This window comes from Babylonia areolata, chromosome 21 (assembly GCF_041734735.1).
Source record: "Babylonia areolata isolate BAREFJ2019XMU chromosome 21, ASM4173473v1, whole genome shotgun sequence".
Classification (NCBI taxonomy): Eukaryota; Metazoa; Mollusca; class Gastropoda; order Neogastropoda; family Buccinidae; genus Babylonia; species Babylonia areolata.
The window spans coordinates 52650394-52676845 of record NC_134896.1 but is presented as its reverse complement, the minus strand read 5'-3'; the positions used below and the strand labels follow the sequence as shown (position 1 = coordinate 52676845).

The window sequence follows — 26452 nt, the reverse complement described above, 5'->3', positions numbered from 1 at the left end:
CTTCTTCCCCACCCTTCCCTTCTTCCCCTTATCCCCACCCCTTCCCTTCTTCCCCACCCCTCCTTCTTCCCCACCCCTTCCCTTCTTCCCCTTATCCCCACCCCTTCCCCTTATTCCCCACCCCTTCCCTTCTCCCCACCCGTTCCCTTCTTCCCCTTATCCCCACCCCTTCCCTTTATCCCCACCCCTTCCCTTCTTCCCTTCTTCCCCTCACCCGTCAACCCACACCCCAAAACAACTAACTTTTGACATCAACACAAAATGCTAGTGTGAGAAATAGCCTCCGAGCGGGACATTGTGTTCTTCTGGATACCTTCAATCCCAGTAAAGCTGCTGAAGTCTGCATCGGATCAGACAAAACACCAAGGGTAAGCAGTCACAATCCGTTTCAAGACTTTCGCTAAAATCCTATTCTTGGTCCTGTAATTAATTCATGTCTGCGTTCTCTGTGGGTTCTGGAAACGAGAACATACCCAGCATGCACCCCATCCCCCTCGAAAACGGAGTATGGCTGCCTACATGGCGGAGTAAAAACGGTTATACACGTAAAAGCCCACCCGTGTAAGTATGAGTGAACGTGGGAGTTGCAGCCCACGAACGATGAAGCAGCAGAAGTATTATTGGTGATTCACATGGGTGTACTCTCTACTTTGTTTACATAAACTTTCTTTTCTTCATTCATTCATACAAGCGAATCTTCTCTTTGAAGGAAAATATAGAAGGATATAACTCCACAAACACGTCCTATTAGAACCATACTTCTGTGCAGCGGTAACAGCCAAGAGCATGCAAGGCAGCCTCACGGTTAGTGCACGGAAACCTCCCTCCCTCCTCCCTACCCACCACCACCACCACTCTCATTCATCATTATTGCCAGCTGCCACCACCGCTGAGTGGCGCGACACTGAACACAGAGGAAACTGCAGACAGTCCGATTTCCTTTGGACACCGCCGGGAGATAGGAAAGGAGCGGCCTTTCTGCCTCTTCCGACACGGAAAGCCATGGGTCCAGCCAGCAACTTGAATCCCTAGGTCACGTTCACATTAAGCCCAGCCAGTTGCCGTCAGCCTGACACTGCAACACACTTCAGTCACACACAGCCAGTTGCCGTCAGCCTGACACAGCAACACACTTCAGTCACACACAGCCAGTTGCCGTCAGCCTGGCACAACACACTTCAGTCACACACAGCCAGTTGCCGTCAGCCTGACACAGCAACACACTTCCGTCATACACAGCCAGTTGCCGTCAGCCTGACACAGCAACACACTTCAGTCACACACAGCCAGTTGCCGTCAGCCTGACACAGCAACACACGTCAGTCACACACAGCCAGTTGCCGTCAGCCTGACACAGCAACACACTTCAGTCACACACAGCCAGTTGCTGTCAGATATAACGGCGTTCCACAGAAGAGACAATCAATAGAAATAAACAATAAACAAGTCAGAAACAAACACAGCGACAGAAGAGCTAAAAAATAATCTCACAATGTGGCCATACCACTGATACTGACCCCCACCCCACGACATCCCCACGGGGGGAATATGGATTCTATCAAAACGCCCACAACCCAAAGCATTACACGTAGTGCTGAATGCGAATTTGAACTGGAAACAATTCAGCGAATTTGAACAGGGAAAAAAACAACAACAACACAACAACAACAAAAACACCCCCACTGAACAAGAGATACCTTTATCAAAAAACGGCAAACTTGTCCTGTTCGCTCAGATAGCCTGACAAACGTCACACAAACAGTCTGGATGTCTCGTGCAAATAGCACAGGCGGATGATACCACCAGGAACAACAGACCAGACCAGACCAGCCCAGCCAATCAACTCTTTGTTTTTCTTTCCCTTTGCAAGCCGGCTGACAGAGACAAGCAGTACAACAGACACCCCTGTATTTTTCCCCCCTGCAGAATCGTCGAAGAAAGAACACCATTTTGCACTCACTCGTGTGGACAAGCAAGATGGGGTACCCAGTCCAGAAAGGGTCAGGGACGTAACGAGACCGGACCCTACACTTCATACTTCCCCTCCCTATTCGGGTTTTCGTTACTCCACGCCCCATCCCCCAACCCCACACCTCCACTGTCGTTCTCCCAAGGTTAAGAGCAAGGCGACCAATCACGCGCTGCCCCAGGCTAATTGGCCAATCAGAGAAGGCCCAGAGGTCAAGTGCGGGGTCATCACCACAAGGCTGTCCCCCTGTTGTCAGCGCTGACAGCCGTCATCACAAGTGACGCCCGTTTCCTGCTCTTCAGCACAGGAGGAGGAGGGGGGGACTGGGGGCTGGCACATCCGTCTTCACCCCAGAACTGTGAATCACGGGTTGACGTTGTTGGTTCTTGTCCAGCCGACCATACACGGCTCCCCCCCCCAAAAAAAAAAATTTTTTTTGTCACACTATTTCCGCCAGAGTATTAAAAGAAACTGATCTGGTTTCAGTTTCAGTAGCTCAAGGAGGCGTCACTGCGTTCGGACAAATCCATATACGCTACACCACATCTGCCAAGCAGATGCCTGACCAGCAGCGTAACCCAACGCGCTTAGTCAGGCCTTGAGAAAAACAAACAAAAAAAAAAAAAAAAAAACTGATCTGGAAACAGATATAATTGTACATGTTCATGTCTTCTGTCAAATTTCCGTCAGAGTATTAAAATAAACTGATCTGGAAATAGATATAATTGTACATGTTCATATCGTCGAGTATTAAAATAAACTGATCTGGAAACAGGTATAATTGTACATGTTCATGTCGTCTGTCAAATTTCCGCCAGAGTATTAAATTAAACTGATCTGGAAACAGTACAGGTATAATTGTACATGTTCATGTCTTCTGTCAAATTTCCGTCACAGTATTAAAATAAACTGATCTGGAAACAGGTATAATTGTACATGTTCATGTCGTCTGTCAAATTTCCGTCAGAGTATTACAATAAACTGATCTGGAAACAGATATAATTGTACATGTTCATGTCGTCTGTCAAATTTCCGTCAGAGTATTACAATAAACTGATCTGGAAACAGATATAATTGTACATGTTCATGTCGTCTGGCAAATTTCCGTCAGAGTATTACAATAAACTGATCTGGAAACAGATATAATTGTACATGTTCATGTCGTCTGTCAAATTTCCGTCAGAGTATTACAATAAACTGATCTGGAAACAGGTATAATTGTACATGTTCATGTCGTCTGTCAAATTTCCGTCAGAGTATTACAATAAACTGATCTGGAAACAGTACAGGTATAATTGTACATGTTCATGTCGTCTGTCAAATGTCCGTCAGAGTATTACAATAAACTGATCTGGAAACAGGTATAATTGTACGTGTTCATGTCTTCTGTCAAATTTCCGTCAGAGTATTACAATAAACTGATCTGGAAACAGGTATAATTGTACATGTTCATGTCGTCAGTCAAATTTCCGTCACAGTATTACAATAAACTGATCTGGAAACAGTACAGGTATAATTGTACGTGTTCATGTCTTCTGTCAAATTTCCGTCAGAGTATTACAATAAACTGATCTGGAAACAGATATAATTGTACATGTTCATATCGTCGAGTATTACAATAAACTGATCTGGAAACAGATATAATTGTACATGTTCATGTCGTCTGTCAAATTTCCGTCAGAGTATTACAATAAACTGATCTGGAAACAGGTATAATTGTACATGTTCATGTCGTCTGTCAAATTTCCGTCAGAGTATTACAATAAACTGATCTGGAAACAGATATAATTGTACATGTTCATGTCGTCTGTCAAATTTCCGTCAGAGTATTACAATAAACTGATCTGGAAACAGATATAATTGTACATGTTCATGTCGTCTGTCAAATTTCCGTCAGAGTATTACAATAAACTGATCTGGAAACAGATATAATTGTACATGTTCATGTCGTCTGTCAAATTTCCGTCAGAGTATTACAATAAACTGATCTGGAAACAGATATAATTGTACATGTTCATGTCGTCTGTCAAATTTCCGTCAGAGTATTACAATAAACTGATCTGGAAACAGATATAATTGTACATGTTCATGTCGTCTGTCAAATTTCCGTCAGAGTATTACAATAAACTGATCTGGAAACAGGTATAATTGTACATGTTCATGTCGTCTGTCAAATTTCCGTCAGAGTATTACAATAAACTGATCTGGAAACAGATATAATTGTACATGTTCATGTCTTCTGTCAAATTTCCGTCAGAGTATTGCAATAAACTGATCTGGAAACAGATATAATTGTACATGTTCATGTCGTCTGTCAAATTTCCGTCAGAGTATTACAATAAACTGATCTGGAAACAGGTATAATTGTACATGTTCATGTCGTCTGTCAAATTTCCGTCAGAGTATTACAATAAACTGATCTGGAAACAGGTATAATTGTACATGTTCATGTCGTCTGTCAAATTTCCGTCAGAGTATTACAATAAACTGATCTGGAAACAGGTATAATTGTACATGTTCATGTCGTCTGTCAAATTTCCGTCAGAGTATTACAATAAACTGATCTGGAAACAGATATAATTGTACATGTTCATGTCGTCTGTCAAATTTCCGTCAGAGTATTACAATAAACTGATCTGGAAACAGGTATAATTGTACATGTTCATGTCGTCTGTCAAATTTCCGTCAGAGTATTACAATAAACTGATCTGGAAACAGATATAATTGTACATGTTCATGTCGTCTGTCAAATTTCCGTCAGAGTATTACAATAAACTGATCTGGAAACGGGTATAATTGTACATGTTCATGTCGTCTGTCAAATTTCCGTCAGAGTATTACAATAAACTGATCTGGAAACAGATATAATTGTACATGTTCATGTCGTCTGTCAAATTTCCGTCAGAGTATTACAATAAACTGATCTGGAAACAGGTATAATTGTACATGTTCATGTCGTCTGTCAAATTTCCGTCAGAGTATTACAATAAACTGATCTGGAAACAGGTATAATTGTACATGTTCATGTCGTCTGTCAAATTTCCGTCAGAGTATTACAATAAACTGATCTGGAAACAGGTATAATTGTACATGTTCATGTCGTCTGTCAAATTTCCGTCAGAGTATTACAATAAACTGATCTGGAAACAGGTATAATTGTACATGTTCATGTCGTCTGTCAAATTTCCGTCAGAGTATTACAATAAACTGATCTGGAAACAGATATAATTGTACATGTTCATGTCGTCTGTCAAATTTCCGTCAGAGTATTACAATAAACTGATCTGGAAACAGGTATAATTGTACATGTTCATGTCGTCTGTCAAATTTCCGTCAGAGTATTACAATAAACTGATCTGGAAACAGGTATAATTGTACATGTTCATGTCGTCTGTCAAATTTCCGTCAGAGTATTACAATAAACTGATCTGGAAACAGGTATAATTGTACATGTTCATGTCGTCTGTCAAATTTCCGTCAGAGTATTACAATAAACTGATCTGGAAACAGGTATAATTGTACATGTTCATGTCGTCTGTCAAATTTCCGTCAGAGTATTACAATAAACTGATCTGGAAACAGGTATAATTGTACATGTTCATGTCGTCTGTCAAATTTCCGTCAGAGTATTACAATAAACTGATCTGGAAACAGGTATAATTGTACATGTTCATGTCGTCTGTCAAATTTCCGTCAGAGTATTACAATAAACTGATCTGGAAACAGGTATAATTGTACATGTTCATGTCGTCTGTCAAATTTCCGTCAGAGTATTACAATAAACTGATCTGGAAACAGATATAATTGTACATGTTCATGTCGTCTGTCAAATTTCCGTCAGAGTATTACAATAAACTGATCTGGAAACGGGTATAATTGTACATGTTCATGTCGTCTGTCAAATTTCCGTCAGAGTATTACAATAAACTGATCTGGAAACAGATATAATTGTACATGTTCATGTCGTCTGTCAAATTTCCGTCACAGTATTACAATAAACTGATCTGGAAACAGGTATAATTGTACATGTTCATGTCGTCTGTCAAATTTCCGTCAGAGTATTACAATAAACTGATCTGGAAACAGGTATAATTGTACATGTTCATGTCGTCTGTCAAATTTCCGTCAGAGTATTACAATAAACTGATCTGGAAACAGGTATAATTGTACATGTTCATGTCGTCTGTCAAATTTCCGTCAGAGTATTACAATAAACTGATCTGGAAACAGGTATAATTGTACATGTTCATGTCGTCTGTCAAATTTCCGTCAGAGTATTACAATAAACTGATCTGGAAACAGATATAATTGTACATGTTCATGTCGTCTGTCAAATTTCCGTCAGAGTATTACAATAAACTGATCTGGAAACAGATGTAATTGTACATGTTCATGTCTTCTGTCAAATTTCCGTCAGAGTATTACAATAAACTGATCTGGAAACAGATGTAATTGTACATGTTCATGTCTTCTGTCAAATTTCCGTCAGAGTATTACAATAAACTGATCTGGAAACAGATATAATTGTACATGTTCATGTCGTCTGTCAAATGTCCGTCAGAGTATTACAATAAACTGATCTGGAAACAGGTATAATTGTACATGTTCATGTCGTCTGTCAAATTTCCGTCAGAGTATTACAATAAACTGATCTGGAAACAGGTATAATTGTACATGTTCATGTCGTCTGTCAAATTTCCGTCAGAGTATTACAATAAACTGATCTGGAAACAGGTATAATTGTACATGTTCATGTCTTCTGTCAAATTTCCGTCACAGTATTAAAATAAACTGATCTGGAAACAGGTATAATTGTACATGTTCATGTCGTCTGTCAAATTTCCGTCAGAGTATTACAATAAACTGATCTGGAAACAGATATAATTGTACATGTTCATGTCGTCTGTCAAATTTCCGTCAGAGTATTACAATAAACTGATCTGGAAACAGATGTAATTGTACGCAACGAGGACGGTCTGACTACGTAACGTGTCACTGATCAACGAGCTTGGTGCACACATCAAGTGTTTAAAGCCCATGTTCTAACAGTTACTGAACATCAATATGAAGTCCAAGTCCAATGCGACATCCGCATTTTTTTTGTTTTTCCACAATAAAGACAAACTGAGTAATTTAAGCGCCCACGTACGCGTTGTGTCTGCACGACAAATGCCGCAGAACTCAGCTCTGTGAAGATTGTTTTTTTGGCCAAACTGCATTTTGTCCTCTCATGAGTCACACAGCACTCTACATAAATTATAAATATTTCCTGCTCTTTCCAATCTCAGAACTTAAACGTTGAGATGCGATTTGCTAATGAACATTCAAAATAAAGTATATAAATGTGTCCCGATGAATATTCCAAACATTATCTCGAAATAAATCTCTAAAACCGAGGCATACCAACATTATGATAAGCTTTGTGCATCATCCGCAAACATGTGATCATACTACATGCAGTGCAACACACATTGATCACTAAGCTGGTGAAATATGAAATGGATACAGTCATACAGAAGTCGAACACCCAATGGAAACCACACAACAAACATTGTCCAAATCATGACGAGCTCTTGAGCAGCGAGGACCAGAGCTCGGAACGACGCCCAAGAGGCATTTATGTTTGTACCTCTTTATTTAATGTAATATCCTCCCAATGTTCCTTGTGACCCCCAGTTACACTTGGTAATAAAGACATATTCTAATATTCTGTTCGAACATTTTCACTCATCAGTGTTCGTCTCGGAGGATGTGTTGCCTTCATGCAGCCACGTCTGACACTTGGTCCGATTTTCCTGCTTCGTCGATAGAGATCAAGGGCGGGAAGTGGGGGTAACCATTGCACAGAACAGGCTGCTGTCTGCTGTCTTGGGGGCACAAACAGGCTGCTGTCTTGGAGCACAGAACAGGCTGCTGTCTTGGAGCACAGAACAGGCTGTTGTCTTGGAGCACAGAACAGGCTGCTGTCTTGGAGCACAGAACAGGTTGCTGTCTTGGAGCACAGAACAGGCTGCTGTCTGCTGTCTTGGAGCACAGAACAGGTTGCTGTCTTGGAGCACAGAACAGGCTGCTGTCTGCTGTCTTGGAGCACAAAACAGGCTGCTGTCTTGGAGCACAGAACAGCTGCTGTCTTGGAGCACTTGTAGCACAGAACAGGTTGCTGTCTTGGAGCACAGAACAGGTTGCTGTCTTGGAGCACGGAAGAGGCTGCTGTCTTGGAGCACAGAACAGGTTGCTGTCTTGGAGCACTTGTAGCACAGAACAGGTTGCTGTCTTGGAGCACTTGTAGCACAGAACAGGTTGCTGTCTTGGAGCACAGAACAGGTTGGTGTCTTGGAGCACAGAACAGCTGCTGTCTTGGAGCACTTGTAGCACAGAACAGGTTGCTGTCTTGGAGCACAGAACAGCTGCTGTCTTGGAGCACTTGTAGCACAGAACAGGTTGCTGTCTTGGAGCACAGAACAGGCTGCTGTCTTGGAGCACAGAACAGGCTGCTGTCTTGGAGCACAGAACAGGCTGCTGTCTGCTGTCTTGGAGCACAGAACAGGCTGCTGTCTTGGAGCACGGAAGAGGCTGCTGTCTTGGAGCACAGAACAGGTTGCTGTCTTGGAGCACGGAAGAGGCTGCTTCTTGGAGCACAGAACAGGTTGCTGTCTTGGAGCACAGAACAGGCTGCTGTCTTGGAGCACAGAACAGGCTGCTGTCTGGAGCACAGAACAACGGTGTGTACCGTGTCCGGGTTGGTTCCGATTCTCCGTTGTCAGCGTCGCTTGCTGTGGAGATCTTTTGCAGATTTCTGTCCCTTTTCTGAACTCGCCTGGCCCGCTCCAACAACGGCTGGCCAGTGTGTCCAGTGAGCAGTTTTGGTATTGTTTTAGCATTTTGCTCCAACGCCGCAGTTCTGAGAATTATACACGAAAGGGAACACCGTCAACACTTTACTTTCACCCTCTCGATTAAAAAAAAAAAAAATCCACATTTTGCGTTTCAAAGTCAAAAGGTATTATCGATCTAGCATGAGAGCTGCAACTAATGTATACTTTTCCACCCAAGAGAACATGTAAACTGAGTTCAGTACACACCGAAACACTTAAAGACTAGTTCTTGGGGGCGGGAAGGGGGTGGGAGTGGGGGTACCCCGCCCCTGCTGTCTCCAGCCCTCCAGTCTGATTTAATCGGCGTCATTATTTTTCAGTTGTTGTCGCCAAGTCTTAGTCATGTGGCTCAGCCCTCTGACTGCAGTCTGTGAAAAGCTATGTCGGATTTTGTCTGTAGGCTTCAAACAAATGACGACATGGACGTCGGTATTAGAGAGACCTGGTTGTCAATGTACTCCCGGAGATGGTGTGTTTAGCACAGCAAACATAGAGCACTGCCCAAACTCCCACCCTCATTCACTGGAGTCCAGCATCACTTGAGGACTGTATGAATGCCGCCTCCTGCTGGGCGTGTGGTCCTGTTTACGTAGGCTTATGGACGTGGGGGTCAGTTCACGATGTTTAAAAAAACTTCCGCGTGCCGGTCATCACTTCACCTCGAAATCCTGGGAACGTTTTCAGATTCTGGTGACCCTAGCGGGAACCGGGTTCAGAAAGGCGCCTGATTTGGTTGGATGTTTGGCTAGATGATGATGATGGATTTTATTTAACTCGTTCAGTACGACCAGTTCTCTCTTCTCCTCTACACATACCCCTCGGATGTCCAGTGGGTGCCTGACTGACCCAACCTTTAGCTTCCGTCGTCAGAATTGTGGTAATCTTTGTCAACATTCACCTCTTCAGTATAAGAGCCTGCCGCTTGCAATATTTTGATGATGGTAATTGGGGTGAAACGCTGTTAGCGTCGTCTCTTTCGCCGTTCGTATGGAGAGAGTTAATGTCCCGTCATACATACTGGTGATTGTAGTTGGGCTGGATCCAGCAAGTCAGTGAGCGATTTCTGTTGCTACAGGATTCGTGATGAGATGTTGGGGTTCCTTGTGACTGGCTGTCACCAGAGTCACGTGGTTTATCTCATCAGTCTGGAAACTACCTCTCAGACGTCTGCTGTCATGTTCTCAGCAATGGTGAGCAGTTGTCCCTGAATAAAAAAAATCAAGCAGTGCTGTCAACGCCCATTTCTTGACACTGCAATGGGAAGTCATTCACAGCTTAGTCTTTTGCGAAGGACTATAATTCTTAAACTAGGAGCCAAGAATGCGCTGGTTCGTCGTGCTGCAGCCTTGGGGGCTAGGTGGCCTTTGGAAACCATCCCAACGCCGACTGTCCTAAAACGCTCTTGGTCGAGAGAATGGGGATATAAGTTGGGCACGACACTCTCCACTATAACTAAATTCTAGCCAAGGTAGTCAGTCGGAACAGCAGTTGCCTCCTCTGCTGTCCTGACGGTCTTAGTCAGAAATGAGTGACTGTCCTACATATTATTGACTCTGTTATGACCTGTTTACCTCCCCTTAGCGCTGGGTGATGCTGACAGGGCGGCATTGAAGTGTTCCTCCGCTTTGAACTGACAGTGATGAGAGTTCTCAAAGCCATTGCGAAAAGGGCCCCATCAACCACGTAACACTCCGTGCCGTTATGAACTCTCCAAGCTCTAATGGGATTCTTGTAATGCACGTTCACGTCACCCCAGTCCCAGACAGTCTCGGCTCCAGGCTGTCACTGTCAGAGCTGTCTGGCCGCTCACGTCACCCCAGTCCCAGACAGTCTCGGCTCCAGGCTGTCACTGTCAGAGCTGTCTGGCCGCTCACGTCACCCCAGTCCCAGACAGTCTCGGCTCCAGGCTGTCACCGTCAGAGCTGTCTGGCCGCTCACGTCACCCCAGTCCCAGACAGTCTCGGCTCCAGGCTGTCACTGTCAGAGCTGTCTGGCCGCTCACGTCACCCCAGTCCCAGACAGTCTCGGCTCCAGGCTGTCACTGTCAGAGCTGTCTGGCCGCTCACGTCACCCCAGTCCCAGTCTCGCTCGGCTCCAGGCTGTCACTGTCAGAGCTGTGTGGCTGTCATCACCAGTGACACAGCTTCCATCATCCTTAGCAGGAAACAACCAACGGCTGTACATGTCGGTTGATGAAGGCAGGCTGCTGATAATTATCCATAGATGGCGATTCTCCACCCTCACGTTTCGTCGTCTCTCCTACAGCTCTAGCCAGGTGGCCAGCCTGTTGTGCAAAATGACTCCGCGCTTGGAGCATGGTCTCTGACCGGGGACAGGCGCTGTATAAGTGTCATTGTCAAGCAAGCAATCAATCCATCCGCGTCATCACCGTCGTCCTTCACCCTCTCCTCGTCAAACGGCGGCTGTGGATGCTGGTTTGTGGTCAGGCTGGTTGATAATTATCAGAGGTGGCGAGTCTCCACCGTCATCATCATCATCTGGCTTCGTCACCGTCTACATCGACATGGTCGTCCTCCACCTCCCCCGCTCCCGCAGACCGGCGTCATTCCTCGTCGCTCTCGCTGGGCTCGCTCTCCATGGGCGGCTCCAGGCCGGTCCGCAGGGTGACCTGCACGTTCCGGTTGAGGCTGACGGCGGGGAAGAAGACTCCGTGCAGGTCGGTGAAGGCGATGGGCCCGTGCGGCACCTCGTCCAGGAAGTAGCTGAGGGTGTGCTGGTTGAGGTCCAGCAGCAGCCCGATCACTGACCCCCTCCGGATCCCCCCGTCCGTGCGGTGCGCGTGCTCGTCGCGGTGCAGGAACCAGCTGCGTTTGTCGTCGATGTACATGCTCCAGGCCTTGTCGTCCTTGCCTGCAACAGAAGGGGGAACAACTCTGGTCACTCTGTCCCGTTTCTTCGTTCGTTTATTTATTTATTTATAGTCTGTTCATCTAAGACGATGATATTAGACTGAAAATAAATGATAGTATTATTATTATTATTTGGATTATTATCATTTCTATCATAATGATATTATTAATTAGAAATCGACATTTCTGTATAATCTTTATTCGAATCAAAAGGGAGCGGTTGAGGTTGGAGGGGAGGGGAGGGGAAGGGGGACGGGACTAAGAAAGGAAGAGAGAGAGAGAGACAGAGAGAGAGAGAGAGAGAGAGAGAGAGAGAGAGAGAGAGAGAGAATGTGGAAAAGATAAAGTACAAATTCTAAAATGGAGAGGGTGAGTGTCTGATTGGAGAAAGGAAAAAACACAAATAAAAACATAATACTGGAGGCGGGACGGGGGAAACAGGATTAGGACCCCCCCCCAAAAAAAAAAAAAAATCAAAAAAAATCAATAATCAAATATTGTATGCACTACTTCTGTACATTATTATACTATTTGAAAGAGGTTCATGTGGGGACCTACAATAAACAACCAACTGGACTATTTAACACATAACTAGCTAACTTTAATAAACAACAGTTTGAAATGTATAACTTTAAAAAAAATGTTGACATTTGAAGCGGGTAACACGTGTTCCGTAATTTCTGGAGGCAAAAAAGGTTTCATAACTAAACAGCGGGGTAACTCTCTCCATACGAACGGCGAAAGAGACGACGTTAACAGCGTTTCACCCCAATTACCAATATCAGTATCAGTAGCTCAAGGAGGCGTCACTGCGTTCGGACAAATCCATATACGCTACACCACATCTGCCAAGCAGATGCCTGACCAGCAGCGTAACCCAACGCGCTTAGTCAGGCCTTGAAAAAAAAAAATATATATATATATAAGCGTACATAAATAAATAAATAAATAAAAATTATGATGGAAAAAAAAAAGACAGAGAGACGGACAGGGACATAGAGGGACGGAGACGGACAGAGAAACACAGAGACGGACAGAGAGACAGAGAGTCGGACAGGGACAGAGAGGGACGGAGACGGACAGAGAGACGGACAGGGACAGAGAGGGACGGAGACGGACAGAGAGACGGACAGGGACAGAGAGACGGACAGAGAGACACACAGACGGACAGGGACAGAGAGACAAAGAGACGGACAGAGAGACAGAGAGACGGACAGGGACAGAGAGGGACAGAGAGACGGACAGGGACAGAGAGACGGACAGAGAGACACACAGACAGACAGGGACAGAGAGACAAAGAGACGGACAGAGAGACAGAGAGTCGGACAGGGACAGAGAGGGACGGAGACGGACAGAGAGACGGACAGGGACAGAGAGACGGACAGGGACAGAGAGACACAGAGACGGACAGAGAGACACACAGACGGACAGGGACAGAGAGACAAAGAGACGGACAGAGAGACAGAGAGACGGACAGGGACAGAGAGGGACGGAGACGGACAGGGACAGAGAGACGGACAGGGACGGAGACGGACAGAGACGGACAGAGAGACACACAGACGGACAGGGACAGAGAGACAAAGAGACGGACAGAGAGACAGAGAGACGGACAGGGACAGAGAGGGACGGAGACGGACAGAGAGACGGACAGGGACGGAGACGGACAGAGACGGACAGAGAGACACACAGACGGACAGGGACAGAGAGACAAAGAGACGGACAGAGACACACAGACGGACAGAGAGGGACAGAGAGACACAGAGACGGACAGAGAGACAAGGAGATGGACAGGGACAGAGAGGGACAGAGACGGACAGAGAGACAAAGAGACGGACAGGGACAGAGAGGGACGGAGACGGACAGAGAGACAAAGAGACGGACAGGGACAGAGAGGGACGGAGACGGACAGAGAGACAGAGAGACGGACAGGGACATAGAGGGACGGAGACGGACAGAGAAACACAGAGACGGACAGAGACAGAGAGGGACGGAGACGGACAGGGACGGAGAGGGACGGAGACGGACGGAGACGGAGACGGACAGGGACGGAGACGGACAGAGACGGACAGAGAGACGGACAGAGAGACAGAGAGACACAGAGACGGACAGAGAAACGCACAGACGGACAGGGACAGAGAGACAAAGAGACGGACAGAGAGGGACAGAGAGACACACAGACGGACAGAGACAGAGACGGACAGAGAGGGACAGAGAGACACAGAGACGGACAGAGAGGGACAGAGAGACACAGAGACGGACAGAGAGGGACAGAGAGACACAGAGACGGACAGAGACAGCAGGGACAGAAATTACCACCATCAAAATATTGCAAGCGGTAGGCTCTTATACTGAAGAGGTGAATGTTGACAGAGAATACCACAATTCTGGCGACGGAAGCTAAAAGTTGGGTCATTGAGACACCCACTGGACATCCGAGGGGTCTGTGTAGAGGAGAAGAGAGGACTGGCCGTACTGAGTGAGTTAAAACGTGCTCTACCGTTAAACGTTCCTTGAAAATGCATTCAATCTTTTCACAATATTTCGTGTATGGGGCATTTATGTCCGGTTTCTCTTTGTCTGTTTTGCAAGGTGGCATCAGTGCTAATGACAGAAATGAATCAAGGTATATCTCTGTCCCACTTAAAAAGACAACAGCAGTTTCAGTTTCTTAAGGAAGCGTCAACTGCATTCCGACAAATCGACACACGCTACACATTCATCTGCTAGGCAGGTGGCTGACCTGGAGCATAACCCAACGCGCTTGGTCAGGGTTTGAGTGTATGTACATATTATTTTGTGTACCTTTATCGAGAGAGAGAGAGAGAGAGAGAGAGAGAGAGAGAGAGAGAGAGAGAGAGAGAGCTCGAATAGTTTAATCAGTATAGGCCATGGCTCCTTCTGAAGGGGGTACAGTATTAGTGAATAATTCACACACATTTTCAGAGTAACTCATTGAAACAGTAATATACTGACAGAAGACATTGCAAAAGCAGTTAGTTAAATCAGCTAAGCATAATGGTGCGTCTCTTAAAAGCTTTTTATAAAATACATACACACATTCCTTACTATTGGTTCACTTCGAGATGCCGTAAGCAACCCAGTCCGGAACAGGGAAGGATCCTGATAATACTTTTGTGGAATATACTTTATACGTAAATCGCGATAAGCCTGACAACAGAGCAGAAAATGTTTTTCATCTTCATTTTCGTTATTACACAGAGGACACAATAAATTCACACCTGTATACATTTTATAACGGTTATGATGTCCGATATTCCGCATCTAAATCTTGTCATAAAATACCTTATATGTCTGTCAATATCGCGAGAGAGAGAGAGAGAGAGAGGCGATAGACCAACAACATACAGCTAAAAAAAAAAACCCGTCCAGCCTCATTTCAAAGTGAACCGAAAAAGTTAGCGACGGAACGCCAACTCTTTCTCACCCCTACACAAACTGCTGCAGTCCACACACAACGTGCAGTTCGAGCAAACATTGGGGAACTCCCGACCATCCATACCCCTCGGCTCTGTCGGCACGGTTCAAAGAGACGTCCACACACACACACACACACACACAACAGTGGAACTGGAGGGTCAGGGAATGGAGCCCTGGGGTTGGTGAGGGCAAGCCTCGCACAAACGAGCTCCATTCTGAGACTGGAAGCAAATATAGCAAGGAAGCATTAAGCTGCTGGGTCTCTGTCCACTCCCCTCCCCCCCCCCCCCCACCCCACCCTCCCGACCTTCACTCACATCCCCATCCCCCTCAAAGACTGAAAAAAAAAAATCGATGTACCAGGCTCATGTTAGCAGCTTCAATCCCCACGCAACTGGAGATCCCTGTGGAAATACTGTCCGTTCACTTTGATTCCACAAGCCACACCACCATCACCAGCACCATCACCATCACCAGAACCATCATCACCACCATCATCACCGTCACCATCATCACTACCACCACCATCACCACTACCATCACCACCACCACCATCATCACCATCACTGCCATCACCATCACCGTCACAAACCACCACCACCATCATCATCATCACCATCACCACAACAACCACAACCACCATCACCATCACAACCACCATCATCACCGTCACAAACCACCATCACCATCACCGTCACAAACCATCACCATCACCGTCACAAACCACCACCATCATCACCATCACCACCACCATCACCATCATCACCATCATCACCACCACCATCACCATCATCATCACCACCACCACCACCACCACCACCACCGTCACCACCACCATCGTCACCACTACCACCATCACCACCACCATCATCACCATCACCACAACAACCACCATCACCACCACCACCATCACAACCATCACCGTCACAAACCACCACCACCATCATCACCACCATCATCACCACCACCATCACCACCATCACCATCACCATCACCACCATATGGCCATCACCACCACCACCACCACCACCATCACAAACCACCACCACCATCACCATCACCACCATATGGTCATCACCAACATCATCACCACCACCACCAATCACCACCACCATCACCACCATCACCCAGGACGCAGGATAGCGGGGACAGTGTTGACGTGTGGACATTACAGGCCGTCTCATCTCCACCCGAATCCCTAGGATTCCCCCCCTCCCCGGCCCCCCCCCCACACACACACACACACCCGCCACCCCCTGGCCACAACACCGTTAATGTCAATGTTAAAGGGGTAGGGGGGTAGGGGGGTGGGGTGGGGGAAAGTGGAGTGGTGGTGGGCTGGGTGAGAAGGCGGCAGAGCACGGGCGTGTAGTGTGTGTGTGTGTGTCTCCAAAATCGGTTTTTTAATTTTTGTGATAATTATGCTCAAAGGAGGCAAAAAAAAGTCATTTTAGCTGTGAGTAAGATGATTAGATTTGCAAATGTTGCCTAGCTATATATACTTTTGGAGTTAAAAAAGACATTTGTGTTTTCTCAACTTTTATGTGACATTGTTGTGTATTTTGGAAATGTTTGTTCTGGGCATGAAAAGTTTATTTCGCAGTAATCCTCCATACTCCAATAGGAGTGAAAGGATAATTAAAACTTGAAACTTGTGTGCGTGCGTGCGTGCGTGCGTGTGTGTGTGTGTGTGTGTGTGTGATAGAGAGAGAGACACACACACACACACACAAACAGAGAGAGAGAGAGAGAGAGAGAGACGGACGCGGACACTGTTTTATTGCCATTGACAATACTATCCTTTGGCAAGGGGGACAATGTATGAACAAAAGAATAACAGCAGTTTACAGAGACACTGACACATTGCTAAGAGTACAAAATAAAAATAAAATCAACGCCCAAAACAACAACAATAACAACAAAATCATAAAATACAACATATTGTTAAGATTAAAAAGGAAAAAAAAAAAATCTCGACAATCCAACTTTCTACAAAATCATTCATAATCATAAACTGTGGAACTGACATCAGGGTAACAGTGTTTTTTCGATAACTGTAAGGCTTCCGAAGTTAATTTCTTTTTCCGAAAAGCCCAAGCTACGGCGATAAATCTAGCTAGTGATCTCATACTTTCTTCATGATCTATCAAAAGCATACTGGTAAGCTTCATGTTCTTTAAGTTTCCCCCGTTGAAAATTAAGCATTTCATTCGAATTTCTTCATAATACTTACACATAAGAAAAGAGAAAAGTTTCATCTTCAACTAAAGCACCACACATAGGACAAGGGGACCGTTTTTTGTTTGCATTTAGAGGGAGAGAGAGAGTGCGTGTGTGAGTGCGTCAGTGTGTGGGCGTGTGCGTGTGTGTGTGTGTGTGTGTACGTATGCAGGCTTTGTAAGTACGTGTTTGAAAAGCACGTGAGCGTGAGCGCGCGCACGCTCTCACTCTCTCTTTCTCTCTCTCCGCGCGCGCGCACGCTCTCTCTCTCTCTCTCTCTCTCTCTGAGCGTGCGCGCACGCGCTCTCTCGCTCTCTCTCCGCGCGCGCGCACGCTCTCTCTCTCCACGTGCGCGCACGCTCTCTCTCTCTCTCGCCCTCTCTCTCCGCGCGCGCGCACGCTCTCTCTCTCTCTCTCTCTCCGCGCGCGCGCGCACGCTCTCTCTCTCGCTCTCTCTCTCTCTTTCTCTCCGCGCGCGCACACTCTCTCTCTCTCTCTGCGCGCGCGCACGCTCTCTCTCTCTCCCTCTCTCTCTCCCTCTCCGCTCTCTCTCTCTCTCTCTCTCTCTCTGTAAGTTTAACCCCCCTTTGTCCAGAACGGACTCTGAAGGGCCGTGGTGGGGGGGAAACAAACACACGGCGCCAGGAAAAGCAGCAGGCAATGTCCCCCCACATCCACACGTGCTTCCAACTTATCCCGTCACAGCAATGCTCGCTGGAACATCCAGGTCTGTCCTGTCTTTGATGTCAGCCCAGCATCACTCTCTCTCTCTGTCTCTCTCTCTCTCTCTCTCTCTGCCTGCAGGCAGGATCGTCTTTGGACATTTTCAGTTTTCTTCAAGGAGGCGTCACTGGCATTCGGACAAATCCATACACACACGCTAACCCACAGATTGCCTGACCAGCAGCACAACCCGACGCGTTTGGTCAGGCTTTGAGATCACGCGTATATATTTGTGTATATTTGGATTTCTGCCAAAGAATATTGCCAGAGGACAACACTCTCGCCCCCAACGTCTCGCAGGCGCCAAGTGCGTGCTGCACACGGGACTTCGGTTTATATACCCTCACTACACGCTCAGTTCCATTTTCACAGTCAAACTTGGGAGACAAGGGCGACTGAAAGCAGGACTCGAACTCAAGACTCTCAAGAACTCTCTGTATTGGGTAGATGAGCGTCTTCACCATTCTGCCACCTCCCCCCTTGGGCAGTAGAATTTAGATATGATGTGGCCGAACCAACCATGGCAATGTTCGTGTGTCCACACCGTTGCCAGAAAGGGTTTGAGAAGGCCAATCCGAGTATCGGGAACAACACACACACATACACACACACACACACACACACACACACACACACACACACGTACACACACACACACACACACACACACACAAGCATGCGCGCGCGCACACACACACACACTCACACACACATCATACACAAACATAAGCATGCGCGCACACACACACACATACACACACATAAGCATGCGCGCACACACACACACACACACACACATACACACATAAGCATGCGCGCTCGCACGCACGCACACACACACACGTACACACACATACACACACATAAGCATGCGCGCGCACGCACACACACACACACACACACACACACACACACACACACACACACCATTTCTCCCGCGCTTTGTTTGGGAAATCTTTAAGCCAGGCGTCAGCAGCACTACTTTTCAAATACTTTTTTGCTGTTGACACAATATCAGCCATTGGGCATAGAACCTATACACACACACACAAACATACACACACACACACACACACACACACACACACACACACACACACACACACACACACACACACACACACACGCACGCACGCACGCACGCGCGCGCACCAGAGAGAGAGAGAGGGGGGGGGGGGCTCATTTTCCTGACAACTGTCAAACATCTAAAACAACACCCCCAAAACAAAAAGGAACATGAGACCTGAAACTTAAAAAAAAAACGAGTTGGGGGGCGGGTTACACGCACATGTTTACCCACACATGTCAAATAATTAGGCAGTTTGGGGAAAAACACGACCACAGGAGTTTCACACACACAACGGAAAGTGTTTCTGATGCTGGATACTTGACACTAGCACACACACACACTCTCTCTCTCTCTCTTTCTTGTTTAGTTATTCATTTTTGCGAATGGGATTTTATGTGCTTGACTTTAAAACGACACAGGGTAGACAATACGAACAAGTCTGTCTTCAGGATCATATATCTTTTTTGACAACGGATAGTTTGTGTCCTTCTCTCTGTCTGTCTGTCTGTCTGTCTCTCTCTCTCTCTCTCTCTCAGTGCAGAATTGTGGAGGCAATGATATAATATCGAGGAACGAGTTTCCGGTATTTTTTGGCATGTATAATTGTTTAAAAGGCTTCAAAGTTCAATATACGTTCAGCATCAACAATGAAAAGATTTAGATTCTGACCTTCGATGCACTGAAAGTGAAGTATCTGGAACGTCTTGTGGTGCACATCACAATGGATGACACAACAACAACAACGCTCATCATTATCTGAGTCTGGGCTTGGTGAAAGCAGCCTGCTGTTCTGTGTTCTGTTTGTTGTAGTTACTGGTGACACAATCTGCACCCTCTTTTTTTCTGTGTATACAATCAGTGAGGTGAGCGAGACCCCCCCCCCCCCACCCCTCACCTCCACCCCCCCCCCCACACACACACAGGAAGCAAGGGGAGGGAAGAGACAGACAAGGAAAAGGAAAGAGAACTCAAAACATTTTTATTCAAGGATCGAGATTTTAGGCATAGCCTATTCTTCCAAGTTGTCCTTGCTAATCTGCATCCACTACAAATAGCACGACACACACACACACACACACACACACACACACACACACACACACACAGAGCGCAAACTAAATCATGCCTCCTAAAAGAAAAAGTCAAAGAGCCCCTTGCTAACGATTGCCAAACATTTCCCAGCGAACACTGAGAGAACATTCTCTGATCGCAGGGAGAGGCAGGTTTACCCAGCCTGTATTTACCCATTCATTCCGAATTATTACGTACCAGTCAGAGAAAATGACTGTTTTCTCACATCCCGGTGCCAGCAGACTCTCCCAGAAGATGTATTTATTGCTAATGACTCAACGCACACCCATCAAACACGAGCTGTGGAAATCTTCCTTCCTCACGCTTGTTTTTCTTTCTTTCCGCCAAAATGCTCCCCCCCATCCCCTTCCCCACCCCGTCCCTCACTGACAGCAGCAGCTAACCCTTTCACCGCCAGTCAATAATTATTCAGAGTACAAAATAACACAGAAAAGACAATGGCTAAGAATAGCTGGGGATTCCCCCTGCGATGTATAGAAAATATGGCCTATCCTACCACCAAACATTAACTCTCTCCATACGAACGGCGAAAGAGACGACGTTAACAGCGTTTTACCCCAATTACCATCATCAAAATATTGCAAGCGGAAGGCTCTTATACTGAAGAGGTGAATGTTGACCAAGAATACCACAATTCTGACGACGGAAGCTAAAGGTTAGGTCATTCAGACACCCACTGGACATCCGAGGGGTCTGTGTAGAGGAGAAGAGAGGACTGGCCGTACTGAGTGAGTTGAGAGCAGTAGGTTCATGGATAACAGACCAATGAATGGTCACCTTTCAGTGACATGGGTCCTCTACCACGGCCTGTGCATAAATGCGAGCTTGGCGGTGAAAGCGTTAACCCTTTCACCGCCAGTCAATTTAGACTGAAAAATTCCCTTGTGCAATAAACACAGAAATATGGTGTCTAAGAACAGCTGGGGATTCCCTCTGTGATGTGTAGAAATAATTACCTCTCCTACCATCGAACATTAAGAGCAGTAGGTTCGTGGATAACAGACCAATGAATGTTGACATGGGTCCTCTACCACGGCCTGTGCATAAATGCGAGCTTGGCGGTGAAAGGGTTAAAGGTTGGGATCCCATCCCCGTTGAGTCAACACCAGCACTGAGGGAGACGGCGCCTCTCTGCCGCTTTCCTGGTACCCAGAGAAAACCAGGGTGATGAAAGAGAGAGAGAGAGTTTACCGTGAGGGAAGGGCTTCTGCTATCACTGTGAGCTATCACCTGACTGCAGCAACATCTCGGATCGTCTTCCTTGTGTTTGTTTCTCTTTGTCACCTGACTGCACGCACCTTCACGTTGGTGCTGAGCACGTGAAGCATGGAGGAAACAAACGGTGGATAATAGTAATAATGATAATAATGGTATTTATATAGCGCTGAATCTTGTGCATAGACATATCAAAGCGCTTTCGCACCAGTCATTCACACGCATGCATAACTCTAAAACTGAAGACAAGGAAGAGGCAGGGGAGGGAGGCTATTTGGGGAAGAGGTGGGTTTTAAGGCCAGACTTGAAAGAGCTGAGTTGTGGAGACTTGACGAAGCGAAAGAGGAAGTTCATTCCAATTGCAAGGTCCAGAGACAGAGAAAGAACGGCGGCCGACAGTCGAGAATTTGAATCTGGGTATGCGTATTTAAATAGAGTGGATCCGAAGCCGGCAGTAGCGAGCGAGATGGAGTGTAGAGATGAAGGCAGCCACAGAGATAGGAAGGGGCAGATTTGTGAATAACGAAGACCGCTAACGATGGAAGAGGAGAGGAAACTACAAGCTTAGGGGAAGAAATGCTGAATGTAGATAAATGCACAATATTCACAACTAAATGCATAAACAGTTGTGTGGCAACAAATGCACAATATTCACAACTAAATGCATAAACAGTTGTGTGGCAACAAATGCACACTATTCACAACTAAATGCATAAACAGTTGTGTGGCAACAAATGCACAATATTCACAACTAAATGCATAAACAGTTGTGTGGCAACAAATGCACAATATTCACAACTAAATGCATAAACAGTTGTGTGGCAACAAATGCACAATATTCACAACTAAATGCATAAACAGTTGTGTGGCAACAAATGCACACTATTCACAACTAAATGCATAAACAGTTGTGTGGCAACAAATGCACAATATTCACAGCTAAATGCATAAACAGTTGTGTGGCAACAAATGCACAATATTCACAACCAAATGCATAAACAGTTGTGTGGCAACAAATGCACAATATTCACAACTAAATGCACAAACAGTTGTGTGACAACAAATGCACAATATTCACAACTAAATGCATAAACAGTTGTGTGGCAACAAATGCACAATATTCACAACTAAATGCATAAACAGTTGTGTGGCAACAAATGCACAATATTCACAACTAAATGCATAAACAGTTGTGTGGCAACAAATGCACAATATCCACAACTAAATGCATAAACAGTTGTGTGGCAACAAATGCACAATATCCACAACTAAATGCATAAACAGTTGTGTGGCAACAAATGCACACTATTCACAACTAAATGCATAAACAGTTGTGTGGCAACAAATGCACAATATTCACAACTAAATGCATAAACAGTTGTGTGGCAACAAATGCACACTATTCACAACTAAATGCATAAACAGTTGTGTGGCAACAAATGCACAATATTCACAACTAAATGCATAAACAGTTGTGTGGCAACAAATGCACAATATTCACAGCTAAATGCATAAACAGTTGTGTGGCAACAAATGCACACTATTCACAACTAAATGCATAAACAGTAGTGTGGCAACAAATGCACAATATTCACAACTAAATGCATAAACAGTTGTGTGGCAACAAATGCACAATATTCACAACTAAATGCATAAACAGTTGTGTGGCAACAAATGCACAATATTCACAACTAAATGCATAAACAGTTGTGTGGCAACAAATGCACAATATTCACAACCAAATGCATAAACAGTTGTGTGGCAACAAATGCACAATATTCACAACTAAATGCATAAACAGTTGTTGGCAGATGGAAAAGATGCTAACAATGGAAGGACGCAGAATACTGGCCTCGGATAGAATATGCTTACTATAAGACGAATACAAAGGATACAAACAAACAAACAAACAAAAACTGAGTGCAGAATAGTGGAGGCAATCACAGACAACTGAAGGAAGTTTTGATATCATTTTGTCATGTGTAAATTAATAAATGTTTGAAAGGATTCTAAGTTTGATAAACGTTCAGCAGCAACATTGTCACAACCCATAAGGGGTTGCCCATGAACCCCCCGCACCTTCCCGGACTAACTAACACCCCGACAACACAAAACACAGAAACATAGATAAATCAGCTCAATTCTTTACTGTTGTACATTTTTGACTACCCTAGTCCAGACGCACAAATTGAAACACTTAACTACAGCAACACTTTAGTTACATCATAGCAGCGTGATTAAGGTACAGTCAGTCCCAATAACAGCAGCACGGATCTACGCAAAAGAAAAACAAAATGTCAGTCCACTTGAACCAAAATCACGTTCGTCTGTTGAAGGACAGCATCTTGAACTGGCTTCAGTCGTACGCCCGCAGAAACGGAGGGGGTGGAAGCGGGAGGAGGGACTGTGGGTGAGGACGTTGGAAATATGAGGTGGGGGGAAGGAGTGGAAGTGAGGGGATTTGGAAAGGACAGGGCTGAAGGGGAATGACTGTAGAGGGAACAAATCTGTAACAACTCCCATATTTCTGTAGATTACGCTCTAACATTTGAAAGAGTACCCCCCCGCCCTTCCTGGAATGATACGGAATGCACTAAGGAAATAATTGGTTATCTTATCATCATATACAGTCAATTCCACACAATGCTACGAACGCCAAAAGTACATGAAATATTTATGATTTATCCAGTAATTAAAGAGTTAAACTCGCGTGCAATCCGAAAGACATTTACCCTAAATGACAAAATGTCGGTATCTATCCTTGTGGTGTCAACTACCAAAACAAAACTCAATGAGCCAACATTGCAATCTCCCAATCACATTTCAAACACCACACAAATGTTTTGGAAATCTTAGGCTGCAGTTGGACACAGTTCACAAAGGAAATAAATCGGAAACAACTCGAGCTGAATACATAGCAAAACAATTCTAAACACAACCTTATCAATTATCCCAACATAAATATCTAGAAATAAAAGAATACTGGGTTTAAAAGATTTCCGTTAAAACAATCCCAAAAATACAACCAAATGTCACAAGTTACGACACTAACACCACGAGGACAAACTAACTATACAACTCCCCCCTCACCTGTCACCAGGCAGGAATCAGGCTCACCACTGGCCCAGGAGAGAACACGAAACACAGATCCACACAGAGGCAGAAGGGGGTCACACCAGAACCGAACCCCACGACTGTCTAAGAGGGCACCCAACAGCTCGCTTGCTGGAACGGCGACCCTTCTCCTTCCAAAGCTCGGCACCAAAGGCCAAGCAAAACTCTCCCTTTACAACGAGGTTAACTCCGAACTCATCTCAAGAGTTCAGAGCGAGAATGACTAAGGACATGTCAGACACTCATCACAAACAGATTCACGTGCTTCAGTTCGGAACAGAACTGAGCACACAAGAGAACGACAGAGCACAAAGGGGGAGAGAGAAGGGAGAAAGGGAGAGGAGAAAGGGAGAGGGGAAAGGGAGAGGAGGGAAAGGGAGACGAACACACGAACACACGCACAAATGAATGCCACGAGCCGTGACAAGATAGACCTTCAATGCACTGAAAGTGAAAGATGCGGAATGTCTTGGTGTGCACCTCGACAATAAATGGCACAAAAAACACTCATTATCTGAGTCTGGGCCTTGGCGAAAACAACCTGCTGTTCTGTGTTGGTTGATACTGGTTAATGGTCACACAAACTGCGCCCTCTTTTTTTATTTTTTTTTCCTGTGAAAAGAGTGAAGAGTAAACGAGCAAGCGAGACGGTACTGGAAGTACTAACCTTGCAAATTTCCAGCACTCAAAAAACTCAATTAAAGTGTACTAATTACACATTACTTTGGAGACACACAACAGCGTGTAACTTCCACGAACACGAACCATCGCTCAGTCAGAGAGAGAGAGAGAGAGAGAGAGAATGAACTGAATGAATGAATTTTTATTTCTGAGGGTAATAGAGTAAGCGAACACTGCTTGTTTTTTTTTTTATCCAGCCCTCGAAAGGGAAAAATGTCCAAAAAAAAAAGTGCGAGAGACAAAGTGTGTGAGAGAGAGAGAGAGGGGGGGGGGGGAGGAATCATGCAAGTCAAAGAAAATTAACGAAAAAAAGCCCCATGTTAACGATTGCCAAACATTTCCAAGAACATTTTCTGATCGGAGGGAGAGGCAGGTTTACAGAGCCTTTATTTACCCTTTCATTCTGAATCACTGTACATCACAGGGGAAAACGGTACTGCTTTTTTTTTTTCTCTCCACATCTTACTGACAGCGGGTTGATGACTCAACGCACACCCATCAAACACGAGCTGTGGAAATCTTCCTTCGCACAGAACCTCACGCTTGTTTTTCTTTCTTTTCGCCAAAATGTCCCCAGCCAGCTTTCAAAACCCATGGATACCACATGGAAGAAAAGAACAGAAAAAAAAAACCCAACCTTGCTTCACGAAAGAATCGGTGCAGAACCAAGGAACAAAAACATAATTCGTTAAAAAAAACAACCCAGAGAGACAGACAAAAACAAAACAATAACACTCCCCCCCTCCCCTAAACAACAACAACAACACAACAAAACACACACACACACAAAACAACAGCAGTATCTGCATCAGTATCAGTAGCTCAAGGAGGCGTCACTGCGTTCGGTCAAATCCATATACGCTACACCACATCTGCCAAGCAGATGCCTGACCAGCAGCGTAACCCAACGCGCTTAGTTAGGCCTTGAAAAAAAACAACAACAAAAAACAAACAACAACAACAACAAAAATAAAATAAAATAAAGTAAAAATAACAAAAAAGAGAAGTAAATAGATTTAAAAATAAACAATAAAAATAAATAAAATAAAATAAATAAAGTAAAAATAACAATAATTAAAAACAACAACAACAACAAAAAAAAAAAAAAAAAACAACAACAAAAAACAAAACAAAACACACACACACACACAAACAAAAACAAAACAAAACAAAAAAAAACAACAAC

General features: G+C 45.0%; 1 protein-coding gene across 1 annotated transcript in view; it reads right to left on the bottom strand.

The window, feature by feature from the left end:
• Positions 1 to 11407: 11407 nt before the first annotated feature.
• Positions 11408 to 26452, bottom strand: part of LOC143296015 (E3 ubiquitin-protein ligase TRIM9-like) — a 364081-nt gene continuing 349036 nt past the window's right edge. Inside the window, exon 10 of the mRNA XM_076607755.1 lies at positions 11408 to 11715. Within this exon, the coding sequence (XP_076463870.1) occupies positions 11408 to 11715 (308 nt within the window). The remainder of the gene's footprint in view (positions 11716 to 26452) is intronic.